Source organism: Nansenia antarctica (genome assembly GCF_963989245.1).
Source record: "Nansenia antarctica genome assembly, chromosome: 12".
Classification (NCBI taxonomy): domain Eukaryota; kingdom Metazoa; phylum Chordata; class Actinopteri; order Argentiniformes; family Microstomatidae; genus Nansenia; species Nansenia antarctica.
In genome coordinates this window covers 23,707,701-23,727,828 of record NC_137682.1, presented here as the reverse complement: position 1 = coordinate 23,727,828, position 20,128 = coordinate 23,707,701, and the positions used below count along the sequence as shown (strand labels likewise).

The 20,128-nt window shown below is 43.2% G+C and overlaps 1 protein-coding gene across 1 annotated transcript; it reads left to right on the top strand.

Annotated features, from left to right (window-relative positions):
- Positions 1 to 4,166: 4,166 nt before the first annotated feature.
- LOC308169015 (uncharacterized protein) lies at positions 4,167 to 18,429 on the top strand (the record flags this gene model as incomplete). Its single annotated transcript, XM_080543651.1, has 4 exons — positions 4,167 to 4,377; positions 4,951 to 5,228; positions 10,124 to 10,456; positions 18,155 to 18,429. The coding sequence occupies exons 1-4, from the start codon at positions 4,268 to 4,270 to the stop codon at positions 18,427 to 18,429; spliced, it is 996 nt and encodes a 331-aa protein (XP_080399777.1). The 5' UTR covers positions 4,167 to 4,267.
- Positions 18,430 to 20,128: the final 1,699 nt, after the last annotated feature.

The window sequence follows — 20,128 nt, the reverse complement described above, 5'->3', positions numbered from 1 at the left end:
GTCATCCAAACCGGGGGCTGCCCCCTGAAATCGGGGGCGTCTGGTCACCATAGGCTAGGGGAGGGTAGGGTTTACGACCCTCCTGACTATGGGGGCTAGGGGAGGGGAGGGTAGGGTTTACGACCCTTTGTTAAAGCCATGTGGTCATCTCAAAATGGCTTCTTGTGTTCTGAGCCCTACCCCCTGACCTATAACCTGAAGTGACATCATGTGACCTATAGCCTGAAATGACATCATGTGACCTATAACCTAATGAGTTGGGTAGTGGTGGTCTAGTGGATAGTGAGTTGGACTTGTGATCGGAAGGTTGTGAGTTCAAATCCCGCCTGAAACCACACCACTACTAGTGTGCCCTTGAGTAAGGCACTTAGCCCTCAGTTACTCCAGGGGGAATGTCCCTGTAATTCGTAATTGTAAGTCGCTTTGGATTAAAAGCGTCTGCTAAATGGCAAAATTAATTAATTTAATTTAATGACATCATGTGGATCATCCTAGTTTTCGCACCTTGGGCTTTTCTACAGTAAAGGTGATGGGATATTATTTGAAACTGTATTTACACATCATTGTTTACAAACAGGGGAGTGGAGCCAGGGGGTGAGGCTCTCTTCACCTCAGCCAGCCCCTCACCACCAGCAACACCTGGGGGCCGTTCCACTAAAGGTGGCTCAGTATATCGGCGATTGAAATAAATCAGGCGATCAGGCAACTCGGGATTGGAATTCAAGCCTCAGGTGATTCCTCGAACGAGGATCAGGCTTGTGTGATGAGTGTTCACAGAAGACAGGCTTACAAATCTTCGATATGGGCGCGTGCACGCAGACATAAAGAGCCCCGAAGAGTCGATCTGTCGAAATGAAGATACTCCACTCTGCAGGGGTTCTACATTTGCGCAGGATTCCGAATTATTGATCTTTATGAAGACGGAAAAATAAGATGTAAAATAGTGCAATACTGCCGCAATTAACAAGGCGAGGGAAATGGTTTGGCAAGAAATTGCTGACCGATTAAATGCGTAGGTCATACTAGCCCCAGTTATTGTTATGTTCATATTTTAATAAATGAATATTACTACTGTGGTGATATCAGCAGCAGGCTACAAACCGTCATATCGCCACAATGGCCTAGTGGTATCGACCGCTGCCATAGGATTTATTCGTCATTTTTAGACGGTGGTTCGAATCCCTCTTCGGACACACTTTTTACTGCATTTCGTTGTCTGAATCTAATCTAAAATCTCATCTAAAAAAGTATGTAGGCTATACAATTATGGTGCAGGCTAATTTACAAGAACTGACACGATTACAATGGTGTTTGAAGCCTTTGCATGAAATCTTCGGTTAAATGTAAAAAAATATATATATATCAAGTCTCGAACTCGCAACCTTCGGAACTCTAGCTGGCTGCCTTAACCACTGCGCCAGCCAGACCGCTGTGATGACAGCAATGCAAGTTGAGACAATAACTTTTTTTTCTTTTTTTTACACTCTTTTATTTATTGATCTATCGATCTATCTATCACACTTTCAAAATATCAAATTATCTATCTATCACACAGTCAACCTATCCATCTATCTATCTCGTGTGAAGTGGGAACTAATATTTCCTAAAAGAGGAACTGTCGTTCGGGATGTAGTTTCCGCCTGTGAGCCTTTTTTGACGCGCGTCTTACTTCAGCCAGTGTTTTAGCCTGGTCGCGACCAGGCTAATTATATCTGACTCAGAAGGAGCTCAATCAAGCAGCGAATTATTTGAGCCACATTGATGGAACCGAACGCAAGCTAACATTATCGATGCTTAGAACTTTATCGAGGCTTAGAAGATAATCGACCTTAGTGGAATGGGCCCCTGCTCTTGTAACTGTTCCTTTGTTTGATAAATAGTCTGAGAACTCAGAGGTTGTACTCGTGATCTGTTCCAAACAAGGTAACAACACCATAAAGGAAATAAAGTGAACCTGGTTTGTCTTGATTCGCAAGGCGAACATGTCATCATTGTGTAACGTCCTGTCTGATAACATGTCATCAAATTGCTCCAGACTGCTTGTTATCCCGGATGACATTGGCTGACTGCCAGTTTAGGACAGAATGCTTCAGAGCATAACAATCATATTATTACGACGTCATATTGTTTGTTATATTTAAATATATGGGTTAGGGTTAGAGAGGTTTTAGGTTTTATTTCATTTCTAACATTCCACCATGCCAGTTATCCGGTATGACATGTTCTGAGTAAAGAGTCTAATAGCTCTTGACCTTTGTAAAGGCCGATTTAAGCTTCTGCGTCGAATTTACGCACGTCTACGCCGTAGCCTACGTAAGGGGTCTCCAAGTTTATAGTTCCAAGTTCTAGTTCTACGTTCTACGCAGACCGCGTCGCGTTGGTCGGTGTACTCATAGCGGCATAGAAAAATATGCTTTTCTTATTCTATCTCGTTAACGGTACATGACTAAGACTCCATTCAAAGTTCAGTGTGTTCAGCATGCTATTCTGGTCATGGAGAATTTTAGTTTTGAATTCTAACCCATTGTGACGTGAAGATATTCGTCCGTAAGTGACGGGTCCCCCCCGCTGCTGCGCGCACCACCGCTTCCTGGTGGATGAAACTCCCGTTGACAGCGGGGGGGGAGACAAGTTCTTCCCAGGAATTCGCTCCTAGCTGTGTCGATCGTGATAGGAGTGTCGTATCGACACCATTCAAATTGTTTCAGATTCCCTGTCCTCTCCCCTATCCAGACACGTTTGAATTGTTATCCTAACCCACGGTAAACCACAGTTATTGACCCGCAAAGGGTGCCTCCGGGTTGTGCCTGACTCTTCCATAGGGCGCTCTACTCAAAGCGGCATAATAGCGATTTTTTTTAATGTTGTAAATAAAAGTTCTATGATGCATTGAAATGACATTAAAAGATAATACGATGGTTATCATAATTTTTCAAATCTTTATTAATAAGTAATTACAGAAAAAGTAAATGATATTTCTGTCATGGCTTCCGCATTTTGGCCGACGAGAGAGTCGGAATCTTGTCGGAATCATGTGCTACCAAGCGGACCAATCACAGAGCTTACGGTTGCGTAGAAACTGACGCGTACTTACATTTTTGGAGATGTGCGCGTCAACCCTCTCCGTAGGCAACGCAAGGCCACGCAGGCCAACGCAAGCTTCGCCGTCGATTTTACGCATAAGTTTAAATCGGCCTTAAGGCAGTGAGGGTATGTCCAGCATGTCAGTAACACTAGGCTATGCTACACCCTCAATACATTTTCATATCGTTTAATAAACAGAGATTAATAGATTAAATAAATGTTTTTTTTATAAACATTTTCCTTATTTTCCCTTCATAAAGGGGTTTGGACATCACGTCACGTCATTGGGCCAGTTGCTTTTGGTCCCTTGAAAAGGAGGGTGCCACGTATTAAAGAGCTGTAACATCTAAACCATTCCTCCAACTTGGATCTGGATACCCTCAAATTAAAGAGGGTGTTTGACAGTCTGCACTTTAAGGCCATATTCATTCTATGACTATAACTTGAATTTGTTTTGGTAAACAACTAAAATAACAACAGTTCTGTCAAAGAGTCCAAATGGATCTAACTGTAGCTTGGCTACTGTTTTCCAATTCTGGAAAAATAAATGTTCAATGTTTTGATTAAATTTCGTCACTCTGTTTTAATATTTTGATCATCTGTGTTGGTAGGATTCCCTGCACTGTGAACTGTCCATCTGGGCAGAGAGATGGAGGCTTCTGCTTACTCAGTGTCAGAGGGCCAGAGGACACACCTTCGGTCCCCTGATGCAGAGGCAGAAGGACAGAACCACCGGAAGGATAATCTTATTAGGCTCCAGCCACCACCACCTCCCACCCACAGGGACCATCACTCTCCCAACATTAAAGAAGAGTACGACACACCGTGGGACAGGTTTCTACGGGACTTTATCAAAAACCAAAAGGCCAAAGATGAGATGCTCAGCAGATCTGCTTCAGGGTGTCACCTCTCTGAAGCAGCGAATGACAGTAATGACATGGATAGTGACAGTAACGGCAGTTCAGAGGTCAAGACTGGAGGTCAGGAGGTCAAGATCGAAGAGTGCTATGGTAGGAATTCCTCTCAGCAAAGGCCAACCACAGGCCGCGCTAGAGCTGACCAATCACATCCTGAGTCAGGTGGTCACAAGAGCAGCTCAGTGATTGGATTACAGGAGCAGCAGAGAAGGACAGCGGCAGGGCAAACCTCTGAGCAAAGGAAACATAGTTGTGGTCATGAGGACATGCGCCAGTGCTACGTCCAGTGTGGGAAGAAACTAAACACGGCGGATATTGTGAAAATACAGCAGCGAATTAGAAGACCAGACCAACACCGTTGTGCTACAACTGATCAGTAAGTCACACATGCGGCTAACGCTAACACGTGCTGCTAACCCCTAACACATGCTGCTAACGCTAACACATGCTGCTAACCCTAACACATGAAATGGCAATTGGTAATTAAACAGTAGGTAATTAAAGGGCAGTTGGTAATTGAACAGTAGGTAATTAAACAGTAGGTAGTTAAAGGGCAGTTGGTAATTAAACAGTTGGTAGTTAAAGGGCAGAACTATAAGCACGTCTAACAGATGAATGTCATGTATGATAAGGCAGCAAGCTGGCTTGGAAGGGAGCTGCCAGTCAAGCGTGCAAAGGCCACGCCCACACAGCCTCAGAACTGTCTGACCAGGAAGTAGAGCCTAACTAGAAGATTATTTTCGTAGTTTATCATGTGTTAACATTTTTCCTGGACACAAAATACAATTGGAACCATTTAATGTTTACTTTCCAGACCCTTAAATTACAGCAAATGCAATCAGTAATATTATTATTGCATTTGCAGGACGTGTCCTGTCAGTCTAGATGGGAGTTCAGTGAACTGTTTGTCTGTCATGTCTAAACGACCCTGCGTTGTTTCTGCCTCCAGTGTTTCCAGCCGCAGGTCCTCTTCAGCTCATGTAACCATGGTAACCATGTATGAACCAGAATGCACCGAGTCCCCCAGATCTGGCTGTGGTTCTCCAGCCCTGAAAAGCCCACAGTGGGGTCCAGAGATGGTGGCAGTGAAGCTGGAGGAAGAGGATGTAGAGGAGAATGGTGTGATGGTGAAAGAAGAGGATGGAGGAGACCAAAGGAGGGAGGAGGGAGTGATGGTGAATCAAGAGGACAGAGGAAGAGTGGAGATGAAAGACAGTGAGATGGATGGTAAGTCTTTGTTATTGGTGAGTGTCATTGCACTGTTGTAAAACCAATGCTGCCAGTGCAGTGTAAGTCGGTCAGTACCTGCATCGTCTGTAGGGTTGGGTACCGTTTGGGTTTTATCCGGTACCGGTACCTAACCGATACTTTAAAAACGGTACCGGTACCAAAACGGTTCTTACTTCGGTACTTTTGATTTTTTAAAATGACATATACTGTATATATAATAATAACACGGTCGACAACATTAAACAGCTTTTCACTTTTTTATTGCTGAGGCACAATATATATTAGTTAAATATACACTCAAATTAAAATAAATGAAAATAAAACTCCTGAGCCTTGGGGACTCCATTAAGCTGGGGGTGCCTATCGTTGGTACTGTTGTCGAATACGAGTACAGTACACACTTGTTCGGCAGCCCCTCAAGGACATCAGAATATTCTTAGAAAAGGGATCTAGTGAAGAGGCCTGCATAGCCCCCAGAACCAAGAAGACCAAGAGGAAATATAACTCTGATGAACTGGAGCCCTCCACCTCGTCAAAATCCAAACTATGTTGCCGCTCAGCTACTACAACTCCCCTCCCCCTCTCTGGTCCATGATACATGACGATTGATTTTTCAGACACAGTAGTAAGATAAGGACAGTACCCGAATATCAAGAGATCCCCGATCATATTGTCCACCTCGCAGAGACGCAGCCACACATCCGCACAACGTCATCAACAGACGCGTCGAATCCTGGAGTGCACTGTCCAATCAAAGGCTTGCGTTCGTAAACTCGCTCTGAGAGCGTCGCAGCGCACACTAGGCCCGACGTCATAAGGGGAGCAAGTCATTTGATTGGACAGAAGGCATTCCACGAGTGGTGATCAGAATTCCAGAACAAATTTACGGAACGCACCCATAAGTCGAGCGTCGCGTTACGCCAACCCGCTAGCGGAAGTTGCTATTAGCAACCTTCTCGTTATCCTTCCGTACTCGCTGCTTTAACTGAGTGGAAATTTAACAGGCGATGTGACGTCACGAGTCACCAGTTGACACCGGCGAGATAGAAAAGTACCGAAATGAGGCACCGAAATCTCCTTTGCGATTCGGTACGGGTACATACCGAATGTAAAGTAACCGGTACCTACCGGTACCGATTTTCGGTACCCAACCCTAATCGTCTGACAGTCCTGCTCTCTCCCGCTGTGTGGGGTTGATATATCAGGGCTAGTTCCCCAATCTAACCCAGTCCTGGACAACAGGACAGCCACATGTAAACACCGTTATCCCCAATCGAACCCAGTCCTGGACTACAGGACAGCCACATGTAAACACTTTTATCCAAAGTGACTTACTACATTTGTCTAAAGTAAGTGAAACAGTTTACAAAATTGGGGAACAAAACATAATAAAAACAGACAAGAGAGAAATATGATAGAAAATAAATTTTAGGAATAGCAACTGCACTCTACTGCTCTCTACTGCTCTCTACTGCCCTCTACTGCCCTCTACTGCTCTCTACTGCTCTCTACTGCTCTCGACTGCTCTCTACTGCCCTCTACTGTCCTCTACTGCCCCCTACTGCTCTCTACTGCCCCCTGCTGTTCTCTACTGCCCTCTACTGCTCTCTACTGCTCTCTACTGCCCCCTACTGCTCTCTACTGCCCCCTACTGCTTTCTACTGCCCCCTGCTGTTCTCTACTGCCCTCTACTGCTCTCTACTGTCCTCTACTGCCCCCTACTGCCCTCTACTGCTCTCTACTGCCCCCTACTGCTCTCTACTGCCCCCTGCTGTTCTCTACTGCACTCTACTGCTCTCTACTGCACTCTACTGCTCTCTACTGCCCCCTACTGCTCTCTACTGTCGTCTACTGCCCCCTACTGCTCTCTACTGCCCCCTGCTGTTCTCTACTGCTCTCTACTGCCCTCTACTGCTCTCTACTGCACTCTACTGCTTTCTACTGCCCTCTACTGCTCTCTACTGCTCTCTACTGCCCTCTACTGCTCTCTACTGCACTCTACTGTCACACAATTATTCAGAGCTTTGAACGAGATTATTAACACCCGAACAGCCATGGGTGGGGTCATTAACACTAGAATAGCCATGGGTGGGGTCATTAACACTAGAACAGCCACGGGTGGGGTCATTAACACTAGAACAGCCATGGGTTGGATCATTAACACTAGAACAGCCAAGGGTGGGGTCATTAACACTAGAACAGCCATAGGTGGGGTCATTAACACTAGAACGGCCATGGGTGGGGCTGGGTTTCCGTTAACCGGTAATTACCGGTCTTTGTCCGGTAACATTTGTTGAAGTCCGACAAATTGAAAAGTCGTCGGACATATTGTCCGGTGAAAATAATTCCCTTTGAATACAATTCGCTAAAGTTCACATTCTGATTCCTTCTATTTTAAAAAAGACGAATATATAGGCTATGTATTTCTTTTATTATGATATGATTTGACACCGGCATGATGATGACTCCTAATGTGTAGGCCGGCCTATGCGAAACAGCGCACAGGTGCCACATGGGATTGATGCCAGATGGGATTACAGCCTAACCAGTCTATTACCGCTTAAACCCAGTAGCCCATTCGGCGGTAACCCATGCCTATCTGGCAACCCTGCCAACCCGTCCACCATAATAATACGCAAACGTTGCAGCTCAAAGTGCACCATAGCGAGCGATTAAATTAATGGAAAGATGGCAAAACAAAGTAAGCCGTCGTGGCTCCTCCAGCCAAGAAGTCTCGTGGATTCAGAGTTGAATGGAAAAAAACGTTTCCCCTGGCTGCGTTTAGATGAGGAAGCCGGAAAAATGTTCTGCTCACCGTGCGAAACATCGGGGAGGAATAATGGATTCACGAGAGGAGCAACTAACGTGCAACGAGATGCCATCGGTGTCATGACAGCGCTTCGTGGTTATGGGGGCTTGCGTTTCTCAACAGCCTGCAAAGTCCTCATCCGAGACTTCAGCGAAATTTACCCAGAGTGGGCCACACTGGCCAAGATAGCCTGCTTGATTCCCGTCTCCAGTGTGCCTGCAGAGAGAGGATTCTCTCTGCAGAACCGAATTAAAACTGCGGACCGAAGTCGCCTTGGGGAGGGCAAGGTCACACGGCTAATGCGCATTGCAAGTTGCGGAGAGACACTTTGCAGCTTTGATTTCAAGTCCGCAGCTGCACGCTTCAATGCTGCCAAAAAGCGACGTAGGCCTAATAAGTAGCTGAATTATATGAGCAGCCATTGTTATTTTCAGAGTTTTTACTCTAGGCTATTTTATTTAAGGCTATCCCCTATCTATCTGAGAAAAGGCATAGGCGATTGGCCTAGGCTGTAACATCGAACAGAAATTAGCCTATACATACGCATTGCAAGTTAATTTAAAGCCTATTTATTTTCAAAGAGTTTTATTCTATTTTATTTTATCTGATAAAAGGCATATGAACGGAAATTAGGCTAGCCGTGTCACGCCAGAAGCCTACATGCTTGCACTGTTACTGTTCAATAAAATGTTATACATCTAGACATTGTGGTATTTCTTTATATACGTATCCCCAGACTGCCTATCAATTGTTTCTCAATAAACAGTTATGTTCTCCTCATTGTCATACTCCCGAGCTAAACGAAATGCCTTCCCAACCAGCGAGACCTGGTTATAGAAATGACGTTGTTTTATTGATTAAAAAAAAAGGGTAAAACTGGAAAGAGAAAATAGAAAACTCACATTAATCCCAAACAATTTAACAAACTTCAGTTAACGTAATGTGGAGTCCGTTCATTGATCGATGCTGTCTGTTCAGTTCCCAGTGAGGCGCCCGTTCAGCGCTGGACATAATGGCATAGCGCGCATGCGTCAAATCATGTTATATTATTATATATTATATAGCTCGCATCTAATCGTATCGGATGAGAAATAGACATTAAATGGCATATATAGGCCGCTACACAACAGTAATCACCGCGACAAACAGCTATATTATATTTTATTATGATGACCGGAATAATTCACGTTTGTCCGGTAAATCGGAATCTTCCCGGACACAATGTCCGACGGCAAATTTTTCTAACGGAAACCCTGGGGTGGGGTCATTAACACTATAACAGCCATGGGGTCATTAACACTAGAACAGCCACGGATGGGGTCATTTGACCTAGCGAGTAAAAATAAATTCTACCTTTAAAGTCAATAAAATTTCAGGACCCTCCTTTCATGACTTTTCCGATATAAGTACGTTCTACCACCCAGTATCCTTACATTTTTAAAATCTACCTAGTATAAAGCTATTTCTATAACAGGGTTTACCCAAGTTACATACGCAGTAGTGATAGGATATTATATGTCTATGTACAGACAGTTATGAATGATAAACTGTACAGTAGGTCTCGCTATAGCTATCGCAGCAATGTACTTGCAGTAGCCTACATTTGATTATGTCTGTAATCCTCAACGGATTTTCATGGAACAAATACAATTTTATTTATGATGCAGTATATAATGTGTATAAAGTGTATTTATGATACAGTATATAATGTATATCAATTTTCACATATTAGCATATTTATGACTATTATTTTTTAATAATGATAATCAACCTCTTCTGCATCATATGTGCAGCCACTCCCGTGATAATCTGACCGTAATCCTGTATGGTGGTACGATGCTTGTAGGAGGTGCAGAGGTTTATCTCTCTGAGAGACATACTTAGATAGAGAACACTTTAATTCATATATTTGTATTCATTGCCTATTATCTTGTTAAATGTTGATATTTAATTTCTATAAAAAAAAATCTTTCTTAATATCCTAATGCTATATGTAAAGCACTTTGAATTGCCCTTGTTGTATAAAATGTGCTATACAAATAAACTTGCCTATGTAACCCTGTATATGTTCCTATTCTTACAGACCAGCAGAGCTCCAACCCAGGTTCAGACAGCGAGCCCAGCTCCACCACACCAGGAAACCATCAACAACACAGGAGCTCGAGGCGGAAGAATCACCTTAAAACACACCCACAGACTTACGCCGGAGAGAAGACCTACCGCTGCCCACTGTGTGGGAAGAGTTTTAGTAAAGGAGGACATCTAAAGATTCATCAGAGAATACACACAGGAGAGAAACCATACCACTGCTCCCAATGTGATAAGAGTTTCAATCAAGCAGGACATCTTAAGATTCATCAGAGAACACACACAGGAGAGAAACCATACCACTGCTCCCAGTGTGGGAAGAGTTTCAGTAAAGCAGAACATCTTAAGAATCATCAGAGAACACACACAGGAGAGAAACCATACCACTGCTCCCAATGTGATAAGAGTTTCAATCAAGCAGGACATCTTAAGATTCATCAGAGAACACACACAGGAGAGAAACCATACCACTGCTCCCAGTGTGGGAAGAGTTTCAGTAAAGCAGAAGATCTTAAGAATCATCAGAGAACACACACAGGAGAGAAACCATACCACTGCTCCCAATGCGGGAAGAGGTTCAATCAATCAGGAAGTCTGAAGATTCACCAGAGAATACACACCGGAGAGAAACCATACCACTGCTCTCCGTGTGGGAAGATGTTCAATACAGCAAGAAATCTAAAGATACATCAGAGAACACATACGGGAGAGAAACCATACCACTGCTCCCAATGTGGGAAGAGTTTTAGTGAGGGAGGACATCTAAAGATTCATCAGAGAATACACACAGGAGAGAAACCATACCACTGCTCCCAATGTGATAAGAGTTTCAATCAAGCAGGAAATCTAGAGATGCATCAGAGAATACACACAGGAGAGAAACCATACCACTGCTCCCAATGTGATAAGAGTTTCAATCAAGCAGGACACCTAAAGAGGCATCAGAGAACACACACAGGAGAGAAACCATACCACTGCTCCCAGTGTGGGAAGAGTTTTAGTGAAGGAGGAAGCCTGAAGATGCATCAGAGAACACACACAGGAGAGTAACCATACCACTGCTCTGGAAACGACCGTAGTTCTACGTCGGGTATTACCTACTGGTTATGCAGAGTTATTACAGGCATGTGAGCCGCACTGCCTATACTGTAATTCATGCGAAGTGAATGTGGCTCGTAATAAAATTAACAGAAAATGAGTTAAGAAATGATTTTCTTTTACAACTTGAGTACAAGCATTTGCCTGGTTAGTAATCAAACGTTAAATCACCCTTCTCTGCCCTCTCCCGCTTCCAGACGAACGCCTACCCTATATTTTAGCACTTGGCTTAATTCAGCCGCTTTTCTGTGAGCCGCTATTCACCTGCGTTCAATTTAAAGTATATTTGGTACATACGCTATGTTAAACAAGCGCAGCTCGTTTTATATATAATGCTTATGTCCGTTTAGAAAAATGTGCTTACGTGAAAGTCAAAGATGACGTTCAAGTACCTTTTTATAAATGAGGCTCCAGGGATGGCCAACCAGTTGGAGACTAAGAGCCCCAAATAATTGTTGGGGTACCAGAAAGAGCTGGAGAGAGTGGTGTTTGTGTTGCGGTTACCTCCGTTCGCCCCTCGTCGAACCGGGCGTAGAAGGTGTTCAGCTTTCCCGCCAGCAGGGGGTCGTCCTCTGCGGCTGTGAGCCTGTTGGCTCTGAAGTTTGTCATGTGCTGAACCCCCTGCCACATCCGCCTGGAGTCGTTGCTCAGGAAGCATTCCTCAATCTTCTCTCTGTGGTCTGCCTTGGCCGCTTTGATTCCGCGCTTTAGGTTAGCCCTGGTGGTGCTGTACAGCGGTGTGCTCTTCCCTGCGAAGAAGGCGTTGTCCCTCTCGTTGATCCGTTTTTGGACCTTCCCAGTCATCCATGGCTTCGTGTTGGGGTAGACCCGGACCCGTTTGTCCACGGTGACTGAGTTGGTGCAGTTCACTATGTGGTTCAGAACCGACGACGTGTACTGTTCCAGGTCCTCATGCTCATATTCCTGCCATGGGGTGTCATTTAGGCAGATCTGCAGTGGAGCGGACCCTTCTGGCCAGGTTCTGACAGTCTTAGTGGTGATGGGAGCACTTTTACCCATGGTAGTGTATGCTGGGATCAGGAGGATTGACACATGGTCAGACATGCCTAGATGAGCTAGCGGACTAGCCTTGTAAGCACGTTTGATGTTGGTGTATACCTTGTCCAGTGTTTTTTCTCCTCTTGTTGCACATTTAACATGCTGATGGCACATTATACAGTTGTTTCATGCGCATTTCATTTCTCCTAAGCACTCTGTCAATTGTAGAGATTGAAACGGATTCAATATTGCCAAAGATATTGTCATCCTCTATAACAGCGCTCTGGATCTCTCTCAACCTTATGGCATTGTTTGCAATCACCATTGCACAAATGGCTTCCTCTTGTTGCGGAGTAAAAATGGGCCCTCTTCCACCTCTGTGAGGTTGTCTTGCAATCCTATGTGGTGCAGAGTAAAATTAGAGTAATGTACAGTAAACATGAGATATACTGCTTTAACCCATATTACTGTAGTGTACAATAACTGTGCTTCCCACTTGTAAAATGCTGCAGTACAGTACCATACTGTAAATATTGCAAATATTTACTGTAACACTACTTTACACTACAATACAGTAAATCTGTGCTGCAGTAAATCTGTAAATCTAAATGTAAAATGTAAAAAGTGACGACAAGTTCTTGTCCCACTGTAAGCTTCATGTATGACACAATGACAGTAGTGCAGTGCAGATAGTTTAGTGCTGAATTACTGTCCAATATACACACCTGTTCTCCCGACGAAATGTTTGAATAATTGAATTCACAGTGGTTCTCCCAACATTTGGCTGCACCCTTCGACCAGCCTCAGCCATTGTGAGGCCGTGATTGACTACATGGTCCACAATTGTAGCCCTAATTTCATCTGAAATCTGCCAATGTACTTGGCCTCTTCTTCCTCTTCCCCTGTTTTGTCCCCTTCCCCTTCCCCTTCCCCTTCCCCTTCCTCCCCGCATCCTCGCCCCTCTTCCACGATGCTGACCTTCCATTTCTGTGTCACAGTATTGTTGAAATGGTACACACTATGTCCTGCTCGGTTCATATATGCTTGCCAATTGAGGGTTTATGGGATTCAGCTCTGAGTGACTGTGGAGAAGTGGCTTATCATTGGTTACAATGAATGCTTCACACACTCCTCCTCATCAGTGAAAGCTGAGGTTCACCTGAGAGAAATTGTTCAATTTGTTTCAATTGTTTCAATTTTCAGGAAAAATGATAAAGAAATGTATACAATTTGCTTGACAGATTTTGACAACTTGTTCAACATTTTTGGATGTAATGACTCAAGCAGTGAAATGAGGACTATTAGTTTTATAGGGAATGACTATTCAGCATCCAAAAGTATAGTTCATTTTGACTGACATGACATAAGCAAAGATAATGTTATAAAACAGAAGAGAATTGTATGACAGCAATTGATGCATGTCCAAAAGCATTTGCAATTTGTTTGAAGGAATGAGAAACTGCTACTATGATGTGCACAAATGACTAAATGTTGTGGAGGTTGAACTAACAGTTATGAGAATTTCAATTCTGATCAGAGAAATGCACCAAAGCAATTGAGAAAAACTGTAATAGACAACAGGCAAGACGGTTGTAGCCTACAGATTAATATTTGTAGAGTTTTCGAACATTAGATCGTTGATTTTGGCAACATTGTAGTAGCCAATTACAGAGTGTAATTATTTAGTTTGTTTCAACTTTAATTTTTGGACAGATAGGCCTATAGTGAAGACAGACAGGAAAGAAAGGAGAAGATGTATCAATATATTGATAATAATAGTTTTCGAACATTAGATTGCCATTGTTTGTCATTGTGTGAACATGTTTCTGTAGCCTTGGTAATAATAAATAAAATAACACTATTTACAGCTATGTAAGACGCTATAGTCAGTAGAAGTGCTTCAACACAGACGGGGGGAATTTTATGAATGAAAGTGAAACCGCAGGGTGCGTTCGTAAATTCGCTATGAGAGCGCCGGAGCGCACACCGGGTTCAACGTCATAAAGGGACCAGGTAATTTGATTGGACAAGAGGCATTCCATGGGTGCTGACCAGATTTCCAGGGCGAATTTACGAACGCATGCTAGCGAACTCAGACAGAAAAATCGTCAGAGGAGATATATAAACGGGTTATTTTGATAAACTGGACACATTTTGGGAATATATATTGGTACTTTCTCACCTGAAAACATATTAAAACTTCATAAAATGACAAGTTAACCCTTGTAAAGGCAAAATTACAACTTTTTTTTATTTTATTTTTTAAATGGAGGATTCAAATCGCCGTCTGCTCGCCGGTGCGAAATGCATTCTGGGAAAAAGGCGTCGGAGCCTGGCAGACGGCCCTGTGTGACATCGCCCTCCAGCGATCCTTGTCCAACAGTACACTCTTCTCCATGTTAAAATCTGCTGGTGCTGTTTCACACCTGATTGCGGTGGAATGAATGGCGATCCCGTGGCGGTCCGAGTGTTAATGTCTCTCAGTACTTCTCTTGATCCATCTACCCTACCATCTCACATTCCAGTCGTTAAGTCTTTTAAATACCTCGGGGTAGATATCTTTCCCTCTCTGTATTCAGTTGTAACCAAAAACTTCCAAGGCATCTTAAGCAGAGTGGAGGCAGACATGAATAGATGGTCACTTCATCCACACTCCCTACAAGCACGTGTCTCCATTGTCAAAATGGATGTTCTTCCCAGGGTACATTTTTATTCCAATATGTTGCCAATCTCACCTCCCAAGAGTTACTTGGACAAGATCCATAGTCTTATATCAACATTTATTTGGAAAGGCAAGTGCCCTCGCTTAAAACTATCCACTCTACAGCGCAGCAGACAGGATGGAGGTCTAGCTGTCCCCAATTTTAAAATGTATTTTTGGGCGTATGTGCTGCGCCCTTTATCAACCTGGTTAGATTGTAATGCATCGGTTTCATGGCGAGCGATAGAGGGACATTTGGCTTCCCCTCACCGCTTACAGGACTTAGTGTACTCAGGTCTATCTACCCAAATCTAAGCTGGGCCCTATAATGTCCTCTCTTTTATCAGTATGGCTGGCTGTCGAGAAGGCAACTCACTCTCAGTTAAAGTGGCACACCCATACTCCTATCTTCCACAATTTCGCTCTTCTAACTGGAAAAGTTCTCATTTTTTCTTTACCTGCAACTTAGATCTTCCATGCGTGCATATGGTGTTCCCTGGGGACAATCTCTATATACCCATGAGCTTCACACGATGTTAGATGTGGGAGTACAGACAAGGGGTTTAGTCTCTAAATTATACACTCATTTACTAGAAGCTTCCTGTAAACCTCTTGCTGTTCACCAGGTATGGGAGAGAGACCTTGATTTTTCTGATGGGGATATTGATTGGATGACTGTTTGGGACAATCTGGATATCACATCTAAAAATCCTAATCATAAGCTTATTCACTTTAACTTCTTACACAGGTTATACCTCACTCCGAGAAGACGCCACCTCATGAAAATCATACCCTCCTCAATTTGTGATCTGTGTTCACTCGGTCATGTGGGCTCCTTTTTACACATGTACTGGGAATGTCCTTGGGTGGCGGCATTTTGGAAACTAATATCTTCCACTTTATCTAACCTATTGGGGATCCATATACCTTGTTGTCCGAGATTTTTGATCTTGAATGATACTTCATCATTGGATCTGTCAGCTTCCATGTTTCGTGTTTTATTTGCTGGTCTTACCGCAGCCAAAAAGATGTTAGCATTACGATGGAATCCTCCACATACTCTTACACGTAAACAATGGCTGCTGTCTTTCCTGGACATACTATACATGGAACAATCTATAGCCAGAATACATGGAGCTAAAGAAAGGACAATTCAAACATGGACCTCTGCAATACATAAGATAAAAGAGTTGATGGAGTGACTGTGTTTGTAGGCTGTGTTGTATGTGAAGTTAACCTGTAATTGTTGTATTATTATGATTGTATGATATACCAAATATAGTGTAATGAAGAACTATGGGGGGGGGGGTGGAAGGGATGTTATCGTGGGGGGGGGGGGGGGGGGTTACTCATGTGTTTATAGTGGGGGGGGGGTGTAAGATAGGGAGAGAAAAAAAATCAGGGCAGACACTTATTTTGTTTGGTGTAATAATGTGAGTTTTTCATGTGTACTGTTTTGCAATAAATAATTGATTACAAAAAAAAAATAGTAGAGCGGCTTAGCACAATAATTGTGCACTTTTTGAAGAAAGCATGACATTTCTACCATAGTTAGTACATACCATAAGGTTTATTTTCAGATGTGGAGGGAAGTCAGATTTGACCCCAGAGGCCCGGGAGAGGTCAAATTCAAGATGGCCGCCAGTCCACCGTGTCTAATGTTAAAACATGCTTAATTTTGGAACCAAACAGAGTAGAAAAACACTTTAGGTGTCCTTTCCAACTAAGTTAGGTATGCCCATTCATTTGGTGATACCTTTGAGATGGCCACACTTGTGTGTGACTGTAACTAAGATGTTTTGGTAAACAGCTAAAATAACACAAATTCTGTCTGTGACCAAATATATATGGGCCTAACTGTAGAATCCATTGCTGGAAATGTGTTAATTTGGTTTGTTTTAAAAACTAAGCATTAAGTGAATAGGACGAAAATTATCTGTCATATCCATAAATACTTGAAATACGAAAATTATCTATCTCATAAATGATCTATCTCATATCAAAATATCCATAAATACGATCGGTCATATCCATAAGTACTTGAAATACAAAAATGCATCTATCTCATATCGAAATGCATAGTAAGCGAATGATCTGTCATATCCATAAATACTTGAAATCGTCCTCAGCCACCGTAGTAAGGCGATGACGTAGTCCGAACCAAATATGCAAATATGCAGGCGCGGTATGATCACGCGCTCGAACCAAATATGGTCTTCATGCGTCCGGGTGAAGCGCGTGTCGGATGCAGCTGGATATACTTGGAGAGACTGTTGACAGTTAGCTGGCGTAGTTCATGTGTAAAATAATGTTTGCGGTTGTCAGATATATGTGAGCATATATGTGCAGCACATATGAAACATGTCCATGTTTAGAAAGTTAGTGAAGTAAAATACCTTATTTGAGCGCATGTGTGTCCACATGTTTTGGACGGAGTGTCACGTGGCAGAGGTGTTCTATATAACGATCGCCGATAGTGGACTCGCGTGAACCGAAGGGAACAACTCAAATTTGGCGTAAGTATGCGCCACAACCATTGTTATAGTAAATTACTTTAATAGTAGAGCGGCTTGAAGAGTCACGTGACCTGCAGAAGAGATGGCTGCTTAGCGCGCTCGCTCCTGCCCTATTTCTTTTGAAACTACTCATAGTAAACTTTTATTTAATAATTCTGATACAGTAAATGTTATTTAACAACTGATAGCTCAAAATGCCGCACACAAGAAAGTCCAAGCCATCCTCTCCTGACCCAGAATCTTCTCAAGACGAAGTGGAGACAAACGAGCTAGCGAACATGCTGAGTAAGGCTATGGAGGACCAACGTCTTTTCATTGAAAACCAATTCTCTGGTATGAACGGCAAACTTGATGCAATCAAGACCGACCTAGCTAATTGTACAAAAGACGTGCAGAAACTCCGCGGTGAATGCACTGAACTTTCGTAAAAAGATGGAGAAAGCTGAGGAAACTACAGTTGATAACAAGGCTAACCTCGAAGCTAAGCTAGGTGATTTAGAGGATCGTAGCCGACGTGACAACATACGCATTATGGGAATACCTGAGGGAAACGAGGGTTCCAACGCGGTCCAATACATCTCCTCCAATCTTCCCAAATGGTTCCTCAACTTGAGCGGAGAGACGTTAGAAGTCATGAGGGCACATCGTCTCCCTCTTCCCCGTAATGCCAATGGCTCACAGACCCTCATTTGCAAGATGTTACGATTCACAGACCGCGACAGGATCCTCAAAGCTGCCCGGCTGACACCGCTCAACCTCGGCGAGAGGAGCATCCGCTTCTCCGCTGACTACAGCCAACACAGCATCGCTCGGCGCCGACTCTTCTCTACTGCCATGGACATCGCGAAGAGGCGAGGGTTCCAATCTTTCCTCCTTTATCCGGCCAGGCTTAAAGTGATCCACGGTTCCCATCAGCGTGTCTTCGACTCGCATGCCGAAGCAGAGGACTTCCTCAACGCACAGAAGCCATTGGAGGCTGGGGACTGAACGCAATTTGGTGATCGTTCTCGCACACGCAGGAGTACAGGTTGGATGGTTGGTGTTAAACCACTGAGCGCTTGGTCATTTCTATTTAATTAGGCTAGTTATCCTTTTTTATTTATTTTTATTTCACTAACTGCCACATGTCAGGACATACGAAAGGGTAGTGTTAAAATTGCTTATGTTTCAAATCCCTGATTAGGTTGCTGAGTTAACATTACCATTAGGCCAATATAGCCTACTTGATGGTGATTTAAAGGACCGAAAATACAGCAATTATTAAGCCTATCATAGAAAATTATGCATCAGAATAATATAGTTTTTTCTTTTTATGGGATAGTTACCCAATACTGCCTATGTACTGTTTTGGTTAAGGGAACGGGCTAGGTGACTGTGTTTATAGCCCCCGTTCTCAGCGTCAGGTGTCTAATGTTTTTTGGGGATATGGGGAATATGTCTGTTTATTTTTTTTTATTTTTTTCTTGTCACACGTTATTTGGTGGCATTTCTGGGTATTTTGGCGATATGGGTGGGGGGTGTTATAGTTCTTCTTGTTCTCACTATATTGATGGTCATTACAATGTACTGTCTTTGTTTACCGGACCCACAGGTCTACTCCTGTTGGTCATTTCTAGGGAGTGGGTAATTCCTACTGTTGCCCCTCTTTCTACACAGCCCAACTCTCATCTAGTATGACAACTCTTCAAATAGCCAGCTGGAATGTGAATGGTTTCAGTGTTTCCTCCAGGAATTTTTACAATGGTGGCGGGTAGTGCTGACCGCGCGCGCTCGCGATTTTTTCGCGTGCACGCGCATGAAACGCGCACGCGCGCTCAAAACAACGACGTAATTTCAGCCAAAACTCGAGGATGGCCCAAAAAAATAAAATGTTTTCCTGTACTTCTCCCGTGTGTCTCTTATTGTCTGTGTCTGCATGTTTTTCCAGCATGTAATTCCGTTGTCAATAAAAAAATCGTCTCCCCTTCTTTTCGTTATCATTATGGAGGCTTTATGGTTGTTGTAACTATTATTATTTTAATGATACAAAAAAATCTTGAATCAGAATCTGAATTTATTTTACAGTACACAATAATACAAATCTTTGGCTGTGGTTCTTCAACATTAGCTTTGCAGCAAGGTACATAATCACAACAATACCATCATCACAATAATCACAAGTAAATAAGTAAATTAAGTAATGATAAGGAATAAAGTGATAAGTGATGGTAGTCGCACTACAGCAGAATTAAAGTGCAATCAATAGTGTAACATGCTGTGCAAAGTTCAACAAGATGAAAATGAAAGTGTTCAGGTATTTCTCAAGTAGTCAGGTAGTGTGCAATTCCTGTGTCCTAATGTTTTCAACATTAGCATTGCAGCAAGGTACATAATCACAATAATTGTACATGAGTAAAGTAAGTAATGCAGTTTTCTGGTAGAGGTGGATTTTTCTTAGGTGGAAAAACAGGGGAGGGTCATGCTTTTTTTGGAGGGGGGGGGCCTTAGTGGCAAAGTGTGCAGCCTGGCTGAGAGCACTTTATTTTTCTTTTCTTTTTGAAGAAGAGCTCTAAGGCTCTGTCATAAGGGAACTCGGTTATTGGCGGCCCGTTGATGCTCAGTATCATGCAGGCGGCCAGATGGTCCCCCTGCAGTCTGTTTCTCAGGTCAGTCTTCACCTGCAAATAGAAACAATGACAAAAATAAG